Source organism: Somniosus microcephalus, chromosome 9, assembly GCF_052327205.1.
Source record: "Somniosus microcephalus isolate GS21.2 chromosome 9, FLI_Smic_1.0, whole genome shotgun sequence".
Lineage (NCBI taxonomy): Eukaryota > Metazoa > Chordata > Chondrichthyes > Squaliformes > Somniosidae > Somniosus > Somniosus microcephalus.
Window position 1 is genome coordinate 51,708,228 of NC_140995.1, and position 24,639 is coordinate 51,732,866.

The 24,639-nt window shown below is 44.6% G+C and overlaps 1 protein-coding gene across 3 annotated transcripts in view; it reads right to left on the reverse strand.

Moving 5' to 3' along the window:
• lmbrd1 (LMBR1 domain containing 1) overlaps positions 1-24,639 on the reverse strand; it is a 351,792-nt gene that overhangs the window by 65,859 nt on the left and 261,294 nt on the right. For all 3 annotated transcript variants that reach the window (XR_015079486.1, XM_085996567.1, XM_085996566.1), the window contains exons 8-9: positions 7,419-7,544; positions 5,212-5,364 (exon numbers count right to left, since the gene is read on the reverse strand). Coding sequence is in view for 2 of the 3 variants with exons in the window: in XM_085996567.1 (XP_085852693.1) it covers positions 5,212-5,364; positions 7,419-7,544 (279 nt within the window). In the remaining variant the exon portion in view is untranslated. The remainder of the gene's footprint in view (positions 1-5,211; positions 5,365-7,418; positions 7,545-24,639) is intronic.

The window sequence follows — 24,639 nt, forward strand, 5'->3', positions numbered from 1 at the left end:
TGCATTCCAGAATGATTTTGGAATAGTGGGCAGTTTTGGCAGACGAGAGCAGGACCCGATAATGCTTTATGGGGTCCAGCCAGATCTGGCGGGGAATGGCTAAACCAGTTGTCTGCCATATCCGTTGAAGTCTGCGTCCATTGGACTTAAGGGAGCGAAGATGAGGGCCGTACCAGGGAGAACGGCCAGGATGAGAGAGAATAATGGTTTTAATAGGGACTAGGGCATCAAAAGTGGTGGTGAGGGTGTGATTGAGCAGATCAGTAGCTGCAGAAATGTCATGGAGAATGGAGGGCCAAAGCTGGATAGTTGGGATCTCGTAAGTGCAGCTGTATGAGAGTTTTTCCTAGGGGCGGACACGGAAGGGAGTAGGGTTGTTGGGGAGAAGGGGGATGTGGGTCGAGAGCGATACGAGAAAGTGGTCAGAGATGGCCTTATCTGCGATTGGCATGATGGGAGTAGTGAGGCCACGAGAGGTGGCAAGGTCGAAGGGGTGGCCGTGAATATGGGTTGTGAGTTTTCATGGAGGGAGAGGTTAAGGGAGGATAGGAGGCTAGTAAGTTCAGAGGAGAGAACGCGCAAGATGAATGGAGATGGAGGTTGAAAAGTCACTCAGTGCAGAGGCTGAGGGAGGAAAGCAATTAAGATATCTCGGTAATAAATTTTTTTATGGTACTTGGGTGGGCGGTAGAGAATGAGAATTTTAAACGAGAGGTGAGAGGGGTGGAATAAGGTGAGATGCTCAAAGGAGGAGAAAGTGCTGGAGGAGTAGGGGGGCAGACCAAGGGGTGATTTGGTGATGAGAGCCACACCACCACCACGGCGGTCTGGGCGGGGCAAATGGTGGAAGGTACAGCCAGGCGAGGAGGTTTCATTTAAGGGTAAGGTGTTATCACCCCTCAGCCAAGTTTCTGTCAGCGCCATGATATCGATGCAATCATCCTCGATAAGCTCATGAATGGCAAGGGCCTTGTTCGCAAGTGAACGGGCATTCTGGAGGGAGATGTGGAGAGGGTTGGTGATGGTTGACCCACTGCCAGCGTCCACAGGGTCAGCACTGGGAGGGGTGAGTTGGACGAGGAGATTGGCGAGATTAGCCCCCAGCGAGCGCGCTGGGCGGGAAGGTCGGTGAGAGAGTAGGATGGGACAGTTTGAGGTTGCAGCTCGTGAGGAGGCAGTGACGAGTGCCATGGTGGGCTGTTCGGAGGATGTCAAGAGAGGCACAGAGGGAAGCTGTAGGCTTATCTAAGAGGGAGTCAAGCCTGGGGCAGCAGCAGGAGAGTAGGAAGGTCAAAGAGTAATGAAGGATTGGGGTAGGGATTTGGAGGGCAGAGTATCTGAGAGGAGAGATGAAAGGAGTCATGATGACAGGAGAGAGCGGTCAGGGAGGGATAGAGAGAAAAGGTAAAGCCGGGGGTGGGGGGGAGAAAAAAAGTGGAAATAGAAATGAATGGCTCGGATCCAGAGCGGCAGCCAAAGAGCACATATGAACGGACACAGGGAAAAGCTCAGGTTACACAGACCTGGTTATGTAGCAATTACATATTACACATAATAATCAAGGTTTATATAGTTATTTTTGCATTAAAATTCTGAATTATCTAATAATTTGAATTAAACATGTTACATAGCTGAGTCAAACGATGTAGTCAGTAGAGCAGCGTAGTCCTGATGGCGGAGCAATCCAGGTGACCAGGAAGTCACATTTCAGCAGTTGAAAAAAGCTCAGAAAAGCAGGGTCGGGGGATGGACGGTGGGCTCTGCAAGGGTAGCTTTAAACTTGTAGTTTGAGCTAAAATGCATTTACCATCAGAGCCAGGGGCCTAGAAATTGAGTGGGCTTTGCGCCCATTTTGCGGCGCTAGAGGTCATTGCGCTGGACTTACAGCCGGTTCAGAAATTCCCTGGGGCCCTACCATCGGCGGTAGACCGGTTGCGCTGCGCCGGCACCGATGACGTCAGCGGTGTGCGCAGCGTCCCGGTTGCCGTGGTGACGGGCCCCAGCGCCGAAATTGAGTTGCGGCCGCCTCGCCCGTGGCAGCCGCAACTAAGACTCTGGCAACCGAGTCTTACAGGAGTTTGCGCCGGCGCATTAAGGTCGCGCGGCGGCCGGCCGCTTTCCCGCCGGCCGCCTGCCCGCACCTCCCTCCCCGGACTCCTCCACCCCCCCCCGCGGAGCAGATGCTTCTGGGCTGCGAGCCCGGCACTTCCCCGAGGTGCCGGGCTCATTTTTGTGAAGATTTTACCGGCCAGCGGGCGGGTGCAGGCAGCTCCTCCTTAGCTGAAGGAGGAGGCCTGCACTTCCCAAGCCTGCCGCACCGCATCGGGCGCCGCAGCGCCGGAATAGCGCCGCAATGCGGCAGGTAGCGCTCATTTTCAGGCGCAAACACCCTTCAGTAGCGCTGGCAGCCGTTTGGGCGCGGCGCTACTGAATTTTTGGCGCGCGCAGGGGGACTTAGCGCCGGCACTAACTTTCCGGCGCTAAAGCCCTGGCGCGGCGCCAACTGAATTTCTAGGCCAGGGTACCTTAAGCAATGGAAGAAAGGAGATTGGGGGAAGACAGGGCAAAGGATTGCAATGGATGACCAAGGATCCAGTTGAAGAGCAGCAGCTCAGTAAGGAGCTGCCAGCCCTGGAGCCCACATACCACCAGTATGTGCACAAGAAGAAACAAGAATAAAACAAAAAGTAAAGCTAGCATTTAAAAAATAACAATCAAGGTTTATATAGTTATTTTTGCACTAAAATATTATTTAATAATTTGAATTAAACATGAAACTCAGACTAAACTGTACTCATTGATAGTCAAGGTTTAATGACATCAAAATATCAGAGCACAACTTATTAGCTTGAAAGACAATTTTAACTGTCAAAAGGTAGAGATCAAATCATGACTGTAAGCTATGATCCTCCTTTTCAATATCAGCACGTTTTGACATACACATTCATTAAATGACCTTTCTGACTTATTCATCATTTGAAATAAACTTTTTAATAAACTTTTTCTCCCAAGCCATCTTCCTTGACCCTTCACCAGGTAGCCCCAATATCAATGCTGTTCTTCTCAGTTAGGATAATGGAATCTCACTGCAGATGCAATCAGTGCCACTCTCCTCTGTCAAACTATGGTCATATATGCAGAAAAGGACTGATAGATAGATATATAGAAGGATATATCTCTATATCTACACATATACAAACTCAAGTAGAAACATTAGAAGTTGGGATGGGAAAAAATATTTTAAGATTCAGTAGTTCTGGCTACAATGAACCACCAGGTTTCTCAAACAGCAACTTAATATTTTAACTTTCCCAATCCCTGTATCTCTGCATTAAGGTGACAAGTCTCACTGTGCACTGCATGCAAATTCTGGCACAAAATGTTGTTCAAATAATTGGCCCAGAAATTCGGGTCTCCACGGGTGAGTACGCACGGGGTACTCACCCGTAAGCCCAATGGAAGTGCCGGTTTCCTGCAAGCACTGCGCATGCGTGGGAAACCGGCACTTCCATTCCCCTGAAAGTAGGGGTTCAGAGGTCGAACGCGTGTGCGGGAGAGGCTGCGCGTGCGCATCGAACTTACGTTTTTTTTTAATTTTTTTTTTTTTTTTTTTTTTTTACAGGTTTTCCTGGGAGGGTAAGTCTGCAGAAGTTACACATTTAAAAAGCAAGCGCAAGGCCTGCTTTTTACAAGGTAAGTGGTGAATTAATTAAAATTAAAACATTTTTTCCACAGGTTTATTATTTTTAAATACTTTAAAGAAAGGTAAGTTTATTTTTAGCACCGTTAGAAAAAAAAAATTTCAAAAATTTAAATTATTGTTTAAAATAGTTATTTCATGTAATTTATAGTTTATTTAAAAAATGTGATTTAATTTTTTTTTTGAAGATTTAGTGATGTTTTGGGGCCCGTAGTATTTCTAAGTTTTGACAGCACTTCCTGTCAAACTTATGAATGGAGCATTCCCTGCTCCGATTGGCTCTCCATGGCCCACGTGATCCCAGGGGATGCATCGAACTAACTGCACCCCTGGGATACGCAAGCACTGCGCGCCGGCAGCTGGAGCAGGCCCCAGATCGGAATTCCACGGGGGCTCACAGCTCAACGGCCGACACGCTAGGCAAGTGCAGGTCGGGGGCTTACACCCGCGGGAAACCCCCGACCCGAATTTCTGGGCCAGTGTAAGCCCTCCAGGTGCCGACATGCAACTTTCAATTGAGTTTACTATAAATGCCATTGCCAGCAGATAAATGTTTTGAGACAATCCATCAATTCTCTCAAGTCCCATTTACTCCCTTGTGGCTATTTTGCTGGGCTGTGTGTGTATGCATGGCGGGGAGAGTGGAGAATGCATTCATAAGCCATTTTCTTGAAATTCTGAGTAGAAAACATCTGAAGGGGCTTTGGCATAGTTTAATTATAATTTGCATTCCTCTCTCTGCTCCCCCCCCACCCCAAAAAGGGAGCTGATTAAATAAAACCACAAAAAATTGTTGCATGTATCTGAAGTTATTTAACAGCTGTGGCTTCTACTGCAACATGAATATTTTCATAATGTTCTATCACCATAAGCTGCACCACCTGACTACATTTCATGCTCCTACTATCCTTCTCCCACTTATCTGTCCAAATACTGGACCGGTGGAGAAACAGAACCAAGCACATCATCTGAGCAACACTGCAATATAGATCTGTGGAAATGTATTTTAAAAATTAAACTGGTCCACAGCCTTTAACATCTACAAATGAGCACCTAACACTGATTGAATCACTACACCCAACTACAACACTTCTCGAAAAACAAAGTAGGTCTCCATTCCTCTCATCGCCCTCACCCCACTTTATAATATTTTTGGCATTTTTACATTACTTTGCCTCTTGCATTACTAAAGGATACATGCACGACAGTCCAAGAGGCTGGATACTCCTGGGCCTGTTCTTTCAAAGTACTGTACAATGTTTGAGGACCATTTTGTTTAAATATCACATCATACTGGAACCCATGAGCGAGAGATGATGCTGTGGTCATCAGAAGTTGCAACTCCATCCACCATGTTGTAATGCTGAGGCCCATTTTCAAGGTCAACAAAATATCTATTGAATGCTCGTCTATTGAATGTATCTTTTTTTAAAGAGCTATCCAAGTAAGCACAAAAGTGCCCGCAGTAAGTTATCTGCAATATGTATATGTGTCAGATCTAATATATGCACCTTAAAGGGTCGTAGAGCACAGCAAAACTTCAACCAGCAACTTCTCTCAGCAGTTTCCAGGTGTCTGTCTCTTCTTCGAAGTGTTCTCAACTTCTCCTCCAGCTTCTGTAAAGCTCTTCGGTCCCCTGTCGACAGTGGGCGACCATCCACGCACTGTTGGAAAATTCAATGAGCATTACAGAGCATTGTTCAGGTAACCCTGTTCTCTGACACAAGCACATATTCTAACAAGACTACAAATTGGGAATTAGAATGTGCTCTTAAGGTTTACATGGTGGTGAACACCATCATAATCCAGTTTGTTTTTAAATGTAATTTGATAATGATTTATAAAAAGATTTGTAAAAGTTAACTGGTTTTATGATTTAGAAAAATAATTCAGAGTCTCCAGAAATGCTACAAAATATTTTATGATTTTCTGTACAGCCACAACGCACTTGTATCAATTGGGCATTTGAAAACTATACTGAGAAAATCCTCTACAAACTGGGTTAAGATTCCCTAGAATTCTAAAATTGTACAAATTATGGTTGACTGCATCATTACAAGGATGGAGCTGTCCAATTCATACCAGCTATACCCCTTTGAGAATAAAACTGACAAATACATTATTACATTTCATAGGCACCTTTACACTTTAGAACATTCCCTTGTTTCACACCCATAAGTGTTTCTAAATTTGTTTTTAAAATGTTTACTTTGTGTCTGAATTATTCAATGGACTACATTATAAATGGAATTGCAGTGAAGAATGAAGGTTACAAAGCAGTAACAAATATTATCCAATAAATAAGAGGTAGCTTTCTAATTGATATTACCAAGAGATAAAGAATGGTGTGTAGCCTAGAATAAAAAGGAAGAAAATAGGGTTAGATGAAGTAGAGTGGGAGGAGGCTCGTGTGAAGCATAAACACTGGCATAGACCTGTTGGACTGAAGAACCTGTTTCTGTACTATAAATTCTATCTAAAAATAAACTAAGATAAAACTTCAATTCAGCTTTTACCACCCTTCACCCAAAGTGAGTAATATGAAACACTGTAGAACGCTTCAAAATATTCCAAATGACTGATCAGTTTTTAGGTTCTAAAACCAGTTTCACAGGGCAACATTAAGCCTAAGCATGTGTTAAAAGTTTAGGGTCTTCCCTGAGAGATTCTCTTGGGTATAGCAGCGTTAGTGGCTCCAAAAAGTGGTAACTTCTCTGTGAAGCTTGGGATGCTTTTCTACATTAAAGTTACTATACAAATGCAAATTGTTGTCTGAGGTGATGTCTAATGATAAGATCTAACAAATGTATTCCCTTATGATCTGAATTGGATATTTTAGTCTTTTGTATGTGTGCTTTTTCAATCTCTTTAAATGCAGGCAGTGAAAAGATGAGGCGAGAACCAAACCACTAAGCATGTTTATTTCGTAGCGAGTGAACAGAGCAATAGTTATGATCAGATTTATTTAAATTCACTCTGCTTCCCCACATTAGTGGGTCGTCTAACTTGACTTTACCCGACTAACTCCTAACCACTATGCTTTTTGCTACTTCTGATCTTGACCAAAATTGCTTTCACAGCTTTCTGTTGGAAACCTGAGACTTTGTAGCCTTTGCTGGACCTGTGTTTTAAATCTCCACTGTTCACAAACATTAACCAACCAGAAATTGCACAACACAATGGGTGTGAGGTGATTACCAAGGCAGGGTAGGGAATTGCTTTAAAAAAATGATCTTGAGATGTGGGTGACACTGACGAGGCAGTATTTATTGTCTTGTCAACCACGTAGTGTGCGACCGGAGTCACTTGACCAAGTAGGTGGCAAGCTCCTCTCTGAAAAACATTAGGGACCAGCTGGGTTTTTACAGTAATCAGCAGCTTTCATGATATTTTTCTGGTGCCAGCCCACAAATTCTCAGATTTTTTTCAATTTAATTTGACAATTTGCCTTGCTGGGTTTTGTACTCATGTCCTCTGGGTTGCTAGTCCAGTACAATAACTACCATGCCACATTATTATTTACAAACTATGGGGAAATTACATCAAAGCTTAACTCATTAGTATTTTAACTATCCAGCATCTGAGTGCTTTTTTAAAAACGTTGTGAATAATCTATGCTTCAAAATGTATTTAAAATTAACTAATCCATTCTGTTGAAAAATGGTTAAAAGATCCTGAAACCTGATGCTTTTTGACATTTTAATGTTTGTACCCCAACCTTGGATTTAATCTTCTCCACTTGCTGCTCCACTTCTTCAAGATCTTCAGTATTCTGCAAACGTTCATAAACCACGCTCCTTGTACCTCTTATCAGGTTTAATGGCAATGCAGACATACCATAAGCCTTGAAGAAAAAATATACAGAATGAGTATTCAAAACAGGAAGAAAGATCATTGCCAAGTCAATAGAAAACACCTTGATGAATACATTTTATTTTAGTGTAGCTTGAAAGGAGCTACCGATGACAGAAAATCCATGTGACAAGTAAGGTACAACATCCCCCCTTCTTAAATAAACCTTAGATTCACACTATCTGGAGCAGTAGTTTGATTTCCACTCTCAGTACACAGTAAAACATTATTCCAGATTACTATTTTGCATTAAATTACAAAAACCACAAAGAATAATTCTCCATCACGAGCAATAATCATAAGGAGATAACTTACCGTTAAACAAGCTACTAAACTGGGTCTTTGTACAGCAAGTCATAATCATTAAGTGGGGAAGATAAGTAATTTGCAGATTTTAGCAAGAGATCAACGTTACTTCTTTTCTCAAATGTCTCGAGACATTTTTGATAGATTTTTATTAGTTTGCAGATTCAAGCATACACATCATCATTACCAAAAGGCTTGGAAAGGCATCCATAAATAACATCACATAGGGTAGGCAACTGACAGTTACAAGAAACCAGAGCTTGCCCCCCTCCCCCTCACATCAACACTGTGCTAACCTACTCCCTGCCACATAGCTACTCCCATCAGAAAAGCAGCCAGAACCAGCAACCCCATCAGGCCATTTAGTATTCCGAAAAATGCCCAGCAGGCACTGAATATTTTAAACTTTAAAATATGCATCTCTTTATTCTGGCATGAAACTATCGTATATCACCATTCTGTGGACAATAAGATTAGTTTCAAATGGTTTCCTTGTCTAGCTATCAGGGCATTTTCTATATACGGTAGCTATGCTTCTCCCAGGACTTTGACAAGTCTCCCCCACCCCACAACTGCTTAGAAGTCCCTTAAATAAGGCTCACATTTTGCTTTGGCTTTTGCTATTCTATTGGGACAAGTTTCTCTCTTTATTTCTCTCTCTCTCTCTATTTCCTCTCCCGACCTCCAACCCCGACCACCACCCTCGCAATTCCATCTTCAGCATTTATTTGAAGGAGAATCAGAGGGGAAAGAACAGCCAAAGCTCCTGGAAAAAGGACTCATTGGAAGTGTCTCGGCCTCTTCACTCATGAAGCTTCTCTTAATGCCCAATATGGATGGGCAGTCTGAGCATGCAAAGGGATCCCATCATAAATTACAGGAAATAATACACACTCCGACTGACATACCAATTTAAATATAAAAATTAAGCTTCTGCACAAAGTGCGGGTCTTAAGCCCAAATGGAAAATCATGGGTAGTGAGATTCCAGCAGGGACTGAATGCAATCGCATGCTGAATTTCCTGTTCCCCGGCCGATTTGTGCCAGTGGGAACAATCCCGCCAATCAGAAAATATACTTTTCACCATGGACGTACAATCCCTCTATACCTCCATCCCCCACCCGGATGGCCTGGGCGCGGCGCTTCGCTTCTTCCTTGAACAGAGGCCCGACCAGTCCCCATCAACCACCACCCTCCTCCGCCTGGCTGAACTTGTTCTCACATTGAACAACTTCTCCTTTAACTCCACTCATTTCCTCCAAATCAAAGGTGTTGCCATGGGTACCCACATGGGTCCTAGCTATGCCTGCCTTTTCGTGGGCTATGGGGAACAATCTTTGTTCCAGTCCTACTCAGGTCCCCTCCCTCACCTCTTTTTCCGATACATTGATGACTGTATCGGTGCCGTTTCCTGCTCTCGCCCCAAACTTGACAATTTCATTCACTTTGCCTCCAATTTCCACCCTTTCCTCACCTTCACATGGTCCATCTCCGACTCTTCCCTTCCCTTCCTCGACTTCTCCGTCTCCATCTCTGGGGATAGGTTATCGACCAATATTCACTACAAGCCCACTGACTCCCACAGCTACCTGGACTACACTTCCTCCCACCCCGCTTCCTGTAAGGACTCTATTCCATTCTCCCAGTTTCTCCATCTCCGCCGTATCTGCTCCGACGATGCCACCTTCCACACCAGTGCTTCAGACATGTCTTCCTTTTTCCGCAACCGAGGATTCCGATCTACTGTGGTTGACACTGCCCTCGACAGTGTCAGTTCTATCTCCCGCACTTCTGCCCTCACCCCTGCCCCTCCCTCCCGGAACCACGATAGGGTTCCCCTTGTCCTCACCTTTCACCCCACCAGCCTCCACATTCAACCGATCATCCTCCGGCATTTCCGCTACCTCCAAAGTGATCCCACCACCAAACGTATCTTCCCCTCCCCTCCCCTTTCAGCATTCCGTAGGGACCGCTCCCTCCGAGACACCCTAGTCCACTCCTCTATCACCCCAAACAGCCCTTCCCCTTCGCCTGGCACCTTCCCGTGCAAGCGGAGATGTAACACCTGCCCCTATACCTTCCCCCCTTCCCACTGTCCAGGGCCCCAAACACCCCTTCCAGGTGAAACAGCGATTTACTTGTACTTCTCGCAATCTAGTATACTGTATTCGCTGCTCACGATGCGGTCTCCTCTACATTGGGGAGACGAAACGCAGATTGGGTGACCGCTTTGCGGAACACCTCCGTTCAGTCCGTAAGGGTGACCCCGAGCTTCCGGCCGCCTGTCATTTTAATTCACTGCTCCATTCCCACTCGGACCTCACCGTCCTTGGCCTCTTGTATTGTTTCACGGAAGCTCAACGTAAACTCGAGGAACAGCACCTCATCTTCCGATTAGGCACTCTGCAGCCTTCCGGGCTCAATATCGAGTTCAACAATTTCAGATCATAACCTCGGCCCCTATTACATTTTTTCTTGTAATTTTTCCACTCCTGTCCCCCCCCCCCTTTCCTTTTGTTTCTCTTTCACACCTGGCAGCTATCTTTTGCCCTGCCAGTACACTTCACACCTAATCTCAGCCTATTACCATCTCGTCTAGCTTCGAACACCTTTTATTGTCTCTTTTACTTCTTTTGTTTCTTTTATTCTTTTGTCCGATCGCAGCCCTGCCTTCAATCTATTTTCTTTTCTTTCCAGTTTTGAAGAAGGGTTCGACCCGAAACGTCAACTCAAATTTCTCTCCACGGATGTTGCCTGACCTGCTGAGTTTTTCCAGCATTTTCTGTTGTTATTTCTCCAAATATTTCAGTTCCATTCAGACTTTTGTGACAGTAGCTAAAAATATGGGGCAATTCTCGATTCAAATCAAACCGGGAAGGACTTTAGGTGAAAGGACAAAATGGTAAATTAAATAAAGCTGATCTACCATAAGGGCTTACGGTTCACTACGAGGGAAAATCAGTGGCAAAACTGTAGTTTTCTACGAAACAGCTTTAAACTCTCACATTCAAAGAGCTTCAAATGGTGGCTGCATTAATTTGTGATGAACTAAAAAGGTTTTTTTTTTTTTTAAATAGGAGACTAACTGAGCAAAATTTCTAAATAGCTTGCAGAATCAGGACGCCAACAATTTGAACACAAATGGGTCTTGAAAGATTGAAATAGCTGCTACTGAATCACAATTGAAATAGGTTTTAAGACAATGTTGCGGAAAAAGGAAGACATGTCTGAAGCACTGGTGTGGAAGGTGGCATCGTCGGAGCAGATACAGCGGAGATGGAGAAACTGGGAGAATGGAATAGAGTCCTTACAGGAAGCGGGGTGGGAGGAAGTGTAGTCCAGGTAGCTGTGGGCAAGGGCAAAGGCTGAGACTCCTCCAACACTGCACGTGGGGTCCCCTTACCTGCCTGAGTTGCAGTCACACCCTCCTGTCCCTGACCACTAACCAGACCTGTACCACTATCTAACCTAAGGGGTGTGACTGCCTCCTGGATCAAAGTGTCCAGGTAACTCTCCCCATCCCTGATGCCCCGCAATGTCTGCACCTCAGACTCCAGCTCAAAAGCTCTGAGCTGAAGTTCCTCAAGATGCAGGCACCTACTGCAAACATGGTGGTCCGGGATCACAATGCTCTCCACAAACTCCCACATGTTGCAGTTGCGGCACACCACCTGCATTGCCATCCCTATATGGGCTTGTTTTATTTAATTAAATGTAATTAAAATTTGTAATTAGGTAACTTAGTTTACAGTATAGCTTCTTGACTACTTGCTTGAGAGAAAGAAAAGACTTGCATTTATATAGCGCCTTTCATGACCACTGGACGTCTCAAAGCGCTTTACAGCCAATTAAGTACTTTTGGAGTGTAGTCACTGTTGTAATGTGGGAAACACGATTAAATCTAGATTAAGTTATGGGTACTGAAATTAAATATCTACCTGTAACACAAAGCACTACAAGTCGTGTAGAAAAAAAGCAGCAACTCCTTACCCAATGCTTATCAGAAATTCCCACGCCCATGTGCTTCAACCATGAACTGACACTTGTGAAAACCCTGGGTGCCAAGGAGAGTACCTAATACAGTTAACTTTGGAGTTCGAACCTCAGACAAATGGAAACATGCAGTCATTAGGTCTAGGGCAGCTAACTAGTTTGTTGGGCAACCTGTATAATCCACCTCGAGTTTCTGCTCCTTAGGATTCTGTTTAAGTCTGAGGTCCAGTATTGCTGACGGAACTATGGCAACTTTTGGAGTTATCCAAGTCACTCCTCTCTGATCTGTTCAATGCACCAATATAGTTTTGGAAGGCGGGTACCCAAAACTGAATACAACATCCTAAGTGTGGCCATACCAATGTGGTATACTGGGTCAAAATAACCAGATTTAAATTATCACAGCATCTCAGGGCACATTCTAACACTTCACAGAATCACAGAAACCCCACAGTGCAGATAGAGGCCATTTCGGCCCATCAAGCCTGCACCGACACATATCCCACCCGATCCCCGTAACCCCTACACCAACACATATCCCACCCTATCCCTGTAACCCCACGTATTTAATCCCCCTAACACTAAGGGTCAATTTTTTATCATAGCCAATCAACCTAACCCGCACATCTTTGGACTGTGGGAGGAAACCGGAGCACCCGGAGGAAACCCACGCAAACACGGGGAGAATGTGCAAACTCCACACAGTCACCCGAGGCCGGATTCGAACCCGGGTCCCTGGTGCTGTGAGGCAACAGTGCTAACCACTATGCCACCGTGCTGCCCTTGATCAGCCTTGTTGAAAACTTCATATTGAAGTTATTACTTTCAGTAAATTGTCAATCACAAATACATCCTTTCCTTTCCCAATCTGCTAATAAACATCCATCAACATGTATCCATGTTTTTATTACAAATGTGCATTACTTTATATTTATTCACACAAATCTTCTGGTTTTTCAAGTAAGCTAGAGTCTGTGCAATACGGTGAAACGGATTGTATTATCCAGGGGAAAATACTAAGGAATCGGTTTACAGTTTGAGATTGGACGATCTAACACCCTCAATTAACCTGGGTGTCCCTGAAGCAGCTACATAACAATGCAGAAAAGGCCATTAAACAGGCTTACATATTTCAGAGAAGAGAATGGTGGAGCTGATACTGAATCCTATTTGGCTACAATTAGTCTCCAGGATGACGATTTATCCAATGTTCTATCCAGTAAGAGTGTGGTCTAAAAGTCAATGCTGTTTGTGAGTGAGTGCATTTATTAACTGGTGCAAATACAAGCAATTGGATTTGGGAATAGGCAATACTAATTAAAAAGTATTCTCTCCCCTAGAAAACTGCATCACGCAGGAGTCTACCAGAGCATACTCTTCCCTTTCCCTAACCACTTGCTACTCACCCACTCACTTTTGGACCAATTCATCTCTATCTAAGATTAACAACTGCCCATTTCTTAAGGGGATGCACACACAAAATCAGTTAATTATCTGTGCAACGATTTGCTTTGTTTACATTCCAGAGATTCTATTCAACACTACTTTTCCTTGTGGCCACATGGATTTATCCAACACCTAGAGGCTGAATTATTTTTGCCTCCTGTGTTTCCTCCTTCCTCCCCTCTCCTTATAAAGGGCCTGCATCTCCAAACATCTAATGTAAAGCAGAAACTTGAAGCTCCTGTCCCTCACCTGTAGTGGTCGGCAGCAAGGGTCCCTAATAGATGTATGTGACTCTTATACTACACTCTTCAAAAAAAAATCCTCTCCTTTCTCGTATGCACTAACCACCTTGTGCCGAACCTAAGGTACTTGCGATATGTAGAATTCCCACTGGATCATTTCTTAAACTGTAGCCAGTCCAGAAAGACATGTAGCTCTTCCCCGACCCCCGCACCCCCACTACTACCATTCTGTAACATTTTAAACAACAACCTCAAAAGTAAGGAGGAATTCAATTTGGGTGGGGGTTGAGAAAGATATCAGTTATGATAATGAGGTGATGTGATTCAACAGTTTGAACTATCAAATGCTAGAAAGATAAGTAGCATATTCTTCATTACAGATACATATTTTCTCAGACCAGAAAATCCAATAGAAAAAGCTAGTTTTTGAAAAGAAAGGCGACAAGTAAACCCATCAACTTTTCTTTGGTGCAATAGGAATGTTACAATACTGGTTCACATCCTACTCTATTTGCACTCAGCAAAACGCCCATGATTAAAAATGTATAACTTTATGCACGCTTTGAATTGGAGCAGTGTGCTGCAAGAATAATAATTACTCTTTCACCAAGTTACTTTGCACTAAAGTCTTGCAGGTTGCCCAACACATACTCCTGCCCTCTCTACCCGTCAGTAAAACATCATCGTCAGACAGCATCATTTAGGCTAAAGTTACAAGTTGAATTTATTTACAAGAATTATGATTACACAGTAGAAAGAAAACAGCAAGAGCATCAGTAATATAATGTTTCATCGTCTTACTTTGCACCCCTTAAAATAAAGTGCCAGAAATCTTAAGGGTCGTTTTCAGAAACTTTGATGGGTGCTTCTTCCCACAGAATCCCATCTCACCACCTCAACATAAAAATAGTTAAAGTAAGGGAGTCAATCATCACAGTTGAGTTGACAAATATACCATACTTCTGTGAACTGGAGACTAACTTCTTTGAAGAACACCCTCTAATAAGCCAGACCTTTCACAGTCGACATGTAAACACTTTAATTGATTTTATTTGTCAAGAAGCTAGCACATGAACTGCCAACATTTAAGATTTCACTTGCGTATCAAATAAGCTTAGCCCCCAAATACCCCTTAAGCGACCATTTGCATCGGCAAGCTTGGCATGCAACCAGCATTTCAATGGCAGGAGGAAAATCCTCAAGTCATTAACGTGTAATGGCGTCTGTCCGGGAAACTGTGAGCCACCATCCCCACAAACAAATAACTAAATGCTGGACAGCGTTTGTGTATTTACTCTATCCTCTGGCTCCCCTTTCAGAGTGAAACAACAGCACTCCAATTTAAATTCATAATACTTGGCCCAGCAAAGAATTCCTCAGCAAAGATGAGCTTTAATACAGAAATAATAGCAGAATGCAAGATGCAGCTCATGGCGGCAGTTCTTGAAAACTACAGCTCCTGTTTACAGGAACTGAGTGAGCATTCTGTGTACCAAATCATTTTTTTTTTAAAGATTATAAAATGAAGAAGTGAATTTTAACTAAGTGTGAGTAGTCCATCTCCCACATTAAAAAAAAATAGCCCCTGCAGCAAAATGGAGCTCAAGAGAATATAATGCTTTGTGTGCAAGTCAAAGTCACACTCGCAAGGGTTGCTAAACTAGCTGCATTACATCACCCTCTACTGGCAAGAATTAATGGCAGACCAATTATAATTTGACTAGAGATCCATGAAATTCTAAACGTTGTTTAATTTAAACATTTTTTTAAATTTAAAGTAATCTCATTACTTTTCTATGCCACAGTGTGAATCACAGAAATACCTTTTGTCATTCAATCTCTCCTGCCTTCCATCCTATCACAGACCTTTCCTTTTGTTCTTTCCTCTCCTCCCCACTTTCCCTGCTTCTGCACTTGCTTATAACTGGTTATATCTCTAACTTTTTCCAGTTCTGACGAAAGGTCATCAACCTGAAACGTTAACTCTGTTTCTCTCTCCACAGATGCTGCCTGACCTGCTGAGTATTTCCAGCATTTTCTGTTCCTATTTCAGATTGCCAGCATCTGCAGTATTTTACTTTCTTATCCTCTACAGATATAGCCCATCCATTCCTTCCACTCATTCCATGACTCTCATTCAAAGGTCTCTTGTTTCCCTCCTTTCAGAAGAGAGCACAGAACACCTGGGAGAGGCAGAGAACCAGAGGTGACCCTCCAGTCATGACACCACTGACTGCAGCAGAGGAGGCGGCGCTGGAGATAAGCAGAGTTGCAGGCGCTACTGGTGGTGAGAGATGGAGAGAAGGGGAACTACCAGCTACCTGGTGATAGAATTAAATATCACACAGCCACATGGCGTACAACAGTCACTCACGCTGACTTGCTATCAGCAGCCAGTAAAATATGATCATGTGCATAAAACATTTTCATAACAGTTCTAATTCATGTCTTTACTCTCCCACAGGCCAATCAAGTTTCCCCCCCAACAGTCCAGCCAGAGGAGGAAGACTACTCCTCAGGTGATTGCGGACCCCGAGGGTGCACCGTCACAGGACCCATGCACACCAAGCACCAGCGCAGGTACACACACGTCGGTGGGACCACTAAGTCAGAAAGTAGTGTTGTCACCTGGTAACTTACAGATCATGTGAGCAAGTGCAGATGGTGGAGACAGGGACAGCAGTGGAGTCTCCTCGTTGGAGGGTGCAGGACGCTCCAAGCAGTGCTCAGCTGGTCGAAGACGCTGAACCTCGGGGGCCATCGACAAAGCGGATGATTCTGGAGGAGCAACAGAAAATGCAGGAGGCTCTCACAGGATTTCCAGCCGCGATGTGTTCGCTTGCAGGGAGAATGGAGGAATCTATATCCAGCATGACTGACATGATGTCGCAGGCCATGGCTATGATGTATTCGTCCATGGAAAGGGCGGCCACCCGCATGGAGCATCAAAGGGGCCATTCAAAAAAGTGCATGCTTGCTCTCATCAACAGCTTGCACACTCTGAGTGCCACCTTAACTACGATGGATAGAAACCTAGGCTTGGCCATTCATCGCCCCACTGATGTGCAGCAAAGTACTCTCCAGCTCCTTGCTAGCAGGGAAGTGCGGGTGGGCCATGAGAGGGATGATGCTGGAAGGGGACATGGAAGTGGGGACTCTGCTCAAAGCGCTCACACGTCTCTCCCATTGCCCCCCGCCTCTCAGTCAGAGCCCCGCATGCTGCCTCATGTCCCGACGGCCAAGTCTGCCCCTGCACAGGTGCAGAAGGAGCAGTCTTTGGTGGGGCCCTCATGGGCTCCAAAACCCAGAGGACATTGGCCAAAAGCATCTCAGCAGTCAGAGCAGAGCAGAGGCCTCGACCTCTGCTGAAACCACAGCGGTTGCCTGGTGTAGAGGTGGCAGGAAGAGGAAGATGAAAGAATTCTAGATGCACATGGGCCACAAAATGTTAGATTGTTAAGTTTCGGTTTACTTTTTGAGCCACATAAAATTATTCCTTTGCACCACTTTCCTGTGTTGTCCATTTTTGCCTGCTGCCTGGCAAGTGGCCTCGTCAGTTGGAGTGAATGGAAAGACATGACTTAACTTCAAGGAATGGGTGTGTGTGGCAGGAGTGGTTTTGTCATTTTAGGACTACTTTTTGGTGTGGTGGGGGAGGGGGGGCAGGGGGAAAGTTGATTCAATAAAAAAAGAAAGGTTGGGATGGGAATGGGGCCATTAAGGGATAGTCAGGATAATAGCAGAGGTAACGATAGAGAGATGGCAGAAATATTAAATCATTATTTTGCTTCAGTATTTACCAGGGAGATAGAACAGGTGGACATGACATTGGATGATGAGATTAATAATGAGGTAAGTGCATTTAAAATAAAAAAGGGGATATATTAAATTAATTAATCAAACTCAAAGAGGATAAAACCCCTGGTCCGGATGGATTGCATCCACGCATTTTAAAAGAATCTAGGGAAGAGATAGCAGAGGCATTACTACACATATTTAATAATTTGTTAGAAAAAGTTGCAGTGCCAGAGGACTGGCGGATAGCTAATGTAATACTGATATTTAAGGGGGATAGAACATGTCCAGGGTATTATAGACCAGTCAGCTTAACATCGGTGTTAGGAAAACTAATGGAATCCCTACTAAAGAAGAAAACAGAAGAATATCTAGAAACTAAAAATATAATAATGAATAGTCAACATGGATTTCAAAAGGGAAAGTCTTGCTTGACCAACCTTATTGAATTTTTTGAAGAGGTAACAGAGAGAGTAGACAATGGTAATGCAGTAGATGTAATTTAGCTGGATTTTCAAAAGGCCTGATGAACAAGGCCAGAGAATGTGGAGTCAGGGGACAAGTAGCAGAATGGATAGCTGGCTGGCTTCAGGACAGAAAGCAGAGAGTAGGAGTAAAGGGTAGCTAATCACAGTGGCAGAGGGTGGGCAGTGGTGTTCCACAAGGATCAGTGCTGGGACCACTGCTGTTCACAATTTACATTAACGATTTAGACTCAGGAATCAAAAACACAATTTCTAAATGTGTGTATGACACCAAATTGGGGGGGGGGGGCAGTCAATACTGAGGAAGACTGCAACAAGTTACAGGAGGACATTAATAAACTTGCAGAATGGACATATAATTGGCAAATGAAGTTCAACACAGGTAAATGTGAGGTATTACATTTTGGTAGGAAGTATAGGGAGGTCACTTATCACTTGGAGGGTGCGAGTCTAGGTGGGGTAGAGGAACAGGGATCTAGGAGTACAAATACACAAATCACAAAGTATCGACACAGGTTAGCAAGGCCATAAAAAAAGCAAACCAAGCACTCAGGTTATTTCTAGAGGGATAGAATTGAAAAGTAGGGAAGTTATGCTAAACTTGTATTGAACCTTGGTTAGACCACACATACAGTTCTGGTCCCCAAATTATAAAAAGGATACAGAGGCACCGGAGAGGGTGCAGAGAAGATTTACAAGGATGATACCAGAAATGCGAGGCTATACATATCAGGAAAGGATGAACAGGCTGGATCTCTTTTCTCTTGAAAGAAGGCTGAGGGGTGACCTAATAGAGGTCTTTAAAATTATGAAAAATTTTGATAGAGTGGATACAGAGAGAATTTTTCCACTTGTGGGGAAGAGCATAACTAGAGGCCATCAATATAAGATAGTCACCAAGAAATCCAATAGGAAATTCAGACGAAACTTCTTTACCCAAAGAGTAGTGAGAATGTGGAACTCGCTACCACAGGGAGTGGTTGAAGCGAATAGTATGGATGCATTTAAGGGGAGGCTAGACAAGCATATGAGGGAAATGGGAATAGAGGGTTATGCCGATAGATTTAGATGAGGAAAGACGGGAGGAGGCTCGTGTGGAACATAAACGCCGGCATGGACTGGTTGGGCTGAATGGCCTGATGCGTATATCCTATGTAATCCTACGTAGTTAAACAACTGGGTGCGCTGGTGCAACCTAACTAAATCGTGCCATTATGAGGCAATCCCGGGCATCAACGTGCTGGTGCCATGTCCACTTCAAGTTCCTCCTCCTCCTCATGTTCCTCCTTCGAAGAGGCTTGTAGTGTATGTGCCTTTAAGAGCCCCATGTGTACTGTAATGCCGGTAATGGCCACTCGGCTATATAAGCCTGAGTATTGTGTTGTATCCGTTAGTTCCCCTCCAGACTTTGTTTAGTAAACACCTATCAAACCAACTCCTGTCTTCAGTGTCTCTATCAACACAGAGACACAACAGTGGCGACGAAGTGGAAACGGACTTACCTACAATTCGGCAGCACCTCAAGGACATCGATTCCTCTGGCGTCCAGAAGAATCAAGAAGTGAAAGAAGCTGTTGTTTCACCAGCTGGCCAAGCTGCTGGCAGGTACTGCGATAATCCTTCCTGGGCGTCAGGCTGGGGCTCCAGCGGCTGGCTCTACAGCTGGGCCAAGCAGCGAAAGCGGAGGCAAGCAGTAACAGACGGGGAGGGAGCACTCGGGAGACAGCCGGCGCTGCAAGCAGGTCGGCGTTCAGACCTAGAGAGTCCGGCGGGAACGAGTCTCCAACTGTAAATAAATAAATAAATAAATAAAAGAACGGAAACCGCGGGAAACAGCGTTGTCATCGGCAGCAGCGGCGGGAAAGCGTCATATCTTTTCTGCAGAAAAGAAAGAAAAGCGCGGGAAGCGCCATATCTTTTCTAAGATGCCTAATTCTGGCAATATTGATGCTTTTGATAACGAGATAGAGGATTGGACCACATATGTGGAAAGAGTGGAGGTATATTACACCGCAAATGGAATAGAAGATGAAAAAAAAGCTTCAGTACTTCTAAATCTAATGGGCGCAAAGACATACAAGCTGTTACGAAACGTAATCACTCCAGCCGAACCGATGGACAAGAATTTTAAGGAGATTGTTGATACCCTACACTGCCAATTCGAGGCAGGACTGGCAGATTCTTTACGAGACAAATTCGTCTGCGGTCTCCGAAGTGTAGGAACACAAAAAAGGCTACTTTCTGAGAAAGATTTAACACTGGACAAGGCTTTCAGTGCAAGAGGAGCTGCAGAGATACAGCAAAAGCCACAAGACTTCGGCACCCATGAAATGACACGGGGTTTCGAGAGATGTTATCGCTGCGGCAGATCCACCCATGACCAGAGGGACTGCTGGTTCAAGGACAAAGCATGCAAGCAATGCGGAAAGATGGGACACATTACACGTGTATGCCAATCTGGAAACAAAAAATCCACTAACAGGAAAAAAATCAATAAGGAAAAGCACAGAAAGGTACAAATGATGACGGACAGTAGCTCCGAAGACCAGAAGAGCGATAGCGACTCCGGGAACAAGAGACTAAGTTCTCTCAAATTACATCATGTAATTGCCAAAGAAGATTACCAGACCATTTGGGTTACCCTCACAATAGCAGGGTCCCCAGTTAAAATGGAGCTAGATACAGGATCAGCTCTGACCGTCATAAATCGACGGGATTACGAGCGGCTATTTCCGCATATACCTTTAAAAGACACATCCATTATCTTGAAAACATATACGGGGCAGAAAGTATACCCCAAAGGAAAAATAAGAGTGCCTGTTGTATACAACGGCAAGGAAATACAGAAGTTGTATTTATACGTTCTACAAGATGGTGGTCCACCGCTGTTGGGACGTGAATGGATCAGGAAAATACGTTTAGACTGGCACTCCATTCAGGCACTGACGGTGACCAGTAAGGAAAAAAATGATGATGACGTCATACCTGAACGATTAAAAGACATCGTGGCCAACGCCAAGGAAGTGTTTCAAAAGAAACTAGGAACCTTGAAAGGCATCACCGCCTCAATAAAAGTGGAAGATGCAGCAATTCCCAAGTTTTTTAAGGCAAGACCAGTGCCATACGCAATTCGTCCAGCAGTCGAGGCAGAGCTGGAGAATTTGGAAAAGGCAGGCGTATTATCTAAAATAGATTGGAGCGAGTGGGCAACACCCATCGTCCCAGTCATGAAGAAAGCATTGAAGAATGATAAATCTGAAGAACAGATAAAAATTCGCATCTGTGGAGACTTCAAGGTGACTGTAAACCTGGTCCTTCACATGGTACAGTATCCTCTTCCGAGGATAGAAGATATTTTCACCTCACTATCAGGAGGGAAACGTTTCACCAAAATTGACTTGGCACAGGCATATCTACAGATGGAGGTTGAAGAGGCCTCTAAAAAATCTCACGATAAATACACACAAAGGTCTGTACCAGTACAATCGACTGGTTTTCGGAGTAGCATCAGCTCCAGCTATCTGGCAAAGAGCTATGGAGCAAGTCCTCCAAGGGATTCCAGGGACTCAATGCTACCTAGACGACATCCTTGTAACAGGAGAAAACGACAACGAGCACCGTGCCAATTTGGAGCAGGTGCTCACTAGGCTGAGAGAACGGGGCCTACGAGCAAATCGCCCCAAGTGCGAATTTTTCCAAAATCAAATATCATATTGTGGCCACATAATTAATAAGGAAGGGTTGCATAAGTCACCTGAAAAAATTGAAGCGGTCATAAAAGCCCCAGCACCTGAAAATGTTTCACAATTAAGGTAGTTCCTGGGATTAATAAATTACTATCATAAATTTTTACCGAACTTATCAACTCTTCTACACCCTCTTAATGAACTGCTACAAACAGGAGTAATTTGGAAATGGAGCGAAGACTGTAAACGTGCCTTCCATAAATGCAAAGACTTAATCACGTCCAAAGAAGTTTTGGCTCATTACAACCCATCACTGCCAATCAGACTGCCGTGCGATGCATCCCCTTATGGCATAGGAGCAGTATTATCGCATAAATTCCCTGATGGCTCAGGATGGCCGATAGCTTTTGCGTCACGCTCATTGAACTCAGCTGAGTGTAACTATGCCCAAATCGACAGGGAAGCACTCAGCCTGGTATGGGGAGTGAAGAAATTCAACCATTACCTACACGGACAAAAATTTACCTTGTTGACTGACCATCAACCCCTCATCTCCATATTCAACCCTAAAAAGGGTGTTCCCATTATGACAGCGCAAAGGCTACAGAGGTGGTCCCTTTTTCTAGGGGCACACCAATACAACATAGAATACAAAGGATCAAAACAGCATGGGAATGCTGACGGTTTATCGCGCCTACCGTTGCCAACGGTAGAAGAGGCACCTACAGTAGACCCAGTGGAGATGTTCCACTCAACCATAGTGGAATGTCTACCAGTAACAAATTCTGCCATTGAAAAGGAAACGAGAAATGACCCAACTCTCTCACGAGTCTACGACTTAACGGTGAAGGGATGGCCAGCACATGGCGAACCACTGTTGCCAGCATTCTCGCAAAGAAGAGAACAGCTGTCAGTGTGCCGAGGAACCTTGATGTGTGGATCCAGAGTGGTGATTCCACCCAAACTCCAGGATAAAGTGCTAAAGGAGCTTCACGAGGGGCATCTGGGTGGAGTGAAAATTAAGAACCTAGCCAGAGCGTTTGTATGGCCCTCATCTCCCTGGCAAAGGGTACACATCGACTTTGCTGGTCCATTTATGGACTCAATGTTCTTAATCGCGGTTGATGCACACTCCAAGTGGCCGGAGGTAATAAAGATGTCCTCCACCACCACGGAAAAAACCATCACAGTATTAAGGACCATATTTGCCAAGAATGGGCTGCCGGAACAGATCTGTTCTGATAATGGACCGCAATTTGTGTCCGAAGAATTCAGGAAGTTCTTAAAAAACAATGGGGTTAAGCACTACACGTCCGCCCCATACCATCCCGCCACCAATGGATTGGCTGAAAGGTTTGTCCAGACCTTCAAGAAGGCCATAAAGGCCATGGGTAATGAAGACATAAAACTTCAGCACAAGGTGGATAACTTCTTGTTCGCATACAGGAATGCAACACATATGGTTACAAACCAAACTCCCGCCATGATGTTCTTCAATAGAAGCCTAAGATGCCGGCTGGATTTGATCAAGCCCAACATCAGAAGGGACGTGGAGAACCGGCAATTTCAAGGCATGAATGAAAGGCCAACTAGAACCTTCCAGATAGGTCAACAAGTTTTGGCCCGGGACTACCGTACCGAGAAATGACAGCCTGGAACTATCTGCACACGACTAGGACCGCTGATGTATACCGTGGACATCGGAGAAAGCATAATAAGGCGCCATGCTGACCAAATCATAGAGTCATCCGAAAAGGGACAACCTACACCACAACTCTATACGCCTAACGATGAAGTAGAGATACCCATATCTACCTCCGATCCAGTGATACTGGAACCCGATGAACCCGACACTGGCATTCAAGCCGAATCAGCCTTGCCAAAAGAACCTACTACACCACCAGAAACTACTACACCACCGAGGTGTTATCCGGACCAAGTCAGGAAGCCTCCAGAGAGACTGACTTATAATTAATTAACTGCAGCAATGTATAGATTATTTTTCTTGTAACATGTAATTAATAATTACTTAAAATATTATGTACTGGTTAGCTAAAAGGGGAGGAATTGTAGTGTATGTGCCTTTAAGAGCCCCATGTGTACTGTAATGCCGGTAATGGCCACTCGGCTATATAAGCCTGAGTATTGTGTTGTATCTGTTAGTTCCCCTCCAGACTTTGTTTAGTAAACACCTATCAAACCAACTCCTGTCTTCAGTGTCTCTATCAACACACAGACACAACAAGGCTCTGTGCCTTGTTCCTCCAGCAGCTCCAATCCTCGCTGCTGCGCTGTGTGGTGCAGAGAGCAGCATACCACGAGCATTCTGGAGACCTCTGACTGGTGCGTATTGAAGGGCTCCTCCAGATCTGTCCAGACATCTGAAGCGCATCTTCAACATCCCGACTGCTTGCTCTATTACACATCTCATCGTCATTTGGCTTTGATTGTAGTGCTCTTCAGCCTCATTGCTTAGCCTCCTCAAGGGTGTCATCAGCCACGTCTTCAGTGGATACCCCTCGTCTCCAAGCAGCCAGCCAGTAAGTCTGGTCGAAGGTGCGAAGAGGGAGGGTGGACTCAGAGGGAAAACTCTCCACTGGCTGGAGTTATACCTAGCACAGGATGAATGAATCATGACAGCTCCCTAGGAATCTGGGGTCTTTTGTGGTTGCAGACGCGCTGCACATTGATGGAGTGTAAGCCCTTAGGGTTCACAAACACTCCTAGGTGTGCAGTCGATGATGTCCTGCACTTGTGGGAAGTGCTTCCTGACTGGCTTCATCGGTGGTAAAGTGTACGTAAGTGCCTGCCCTGTCAAACATGGCATCGGTCACCTGGGTGATGCAGTTGTAGGTGGCGGACAACAAAATCCTGCAAATATCTCCTGCAGATACTTACTCACCAATAACCTGCTCAATGATGCCCAGTTTGGGTTCGGCCAGGATCACTCGGCTCCAGACCTCATTACAGCCTTGGTCCAAACATGGACAAAAGAGCTGAATTCCAGAGGTGAGGAGAGGGTGACTGCCCTTGACATCAAGGCAGCATTTGACAGTGTGTGGCATTAAGGAAGTCAATGGGAATCAGGGGGAAAACTCGCCACTGGCTGGAGTCATACCTAGCACAAAAGAAG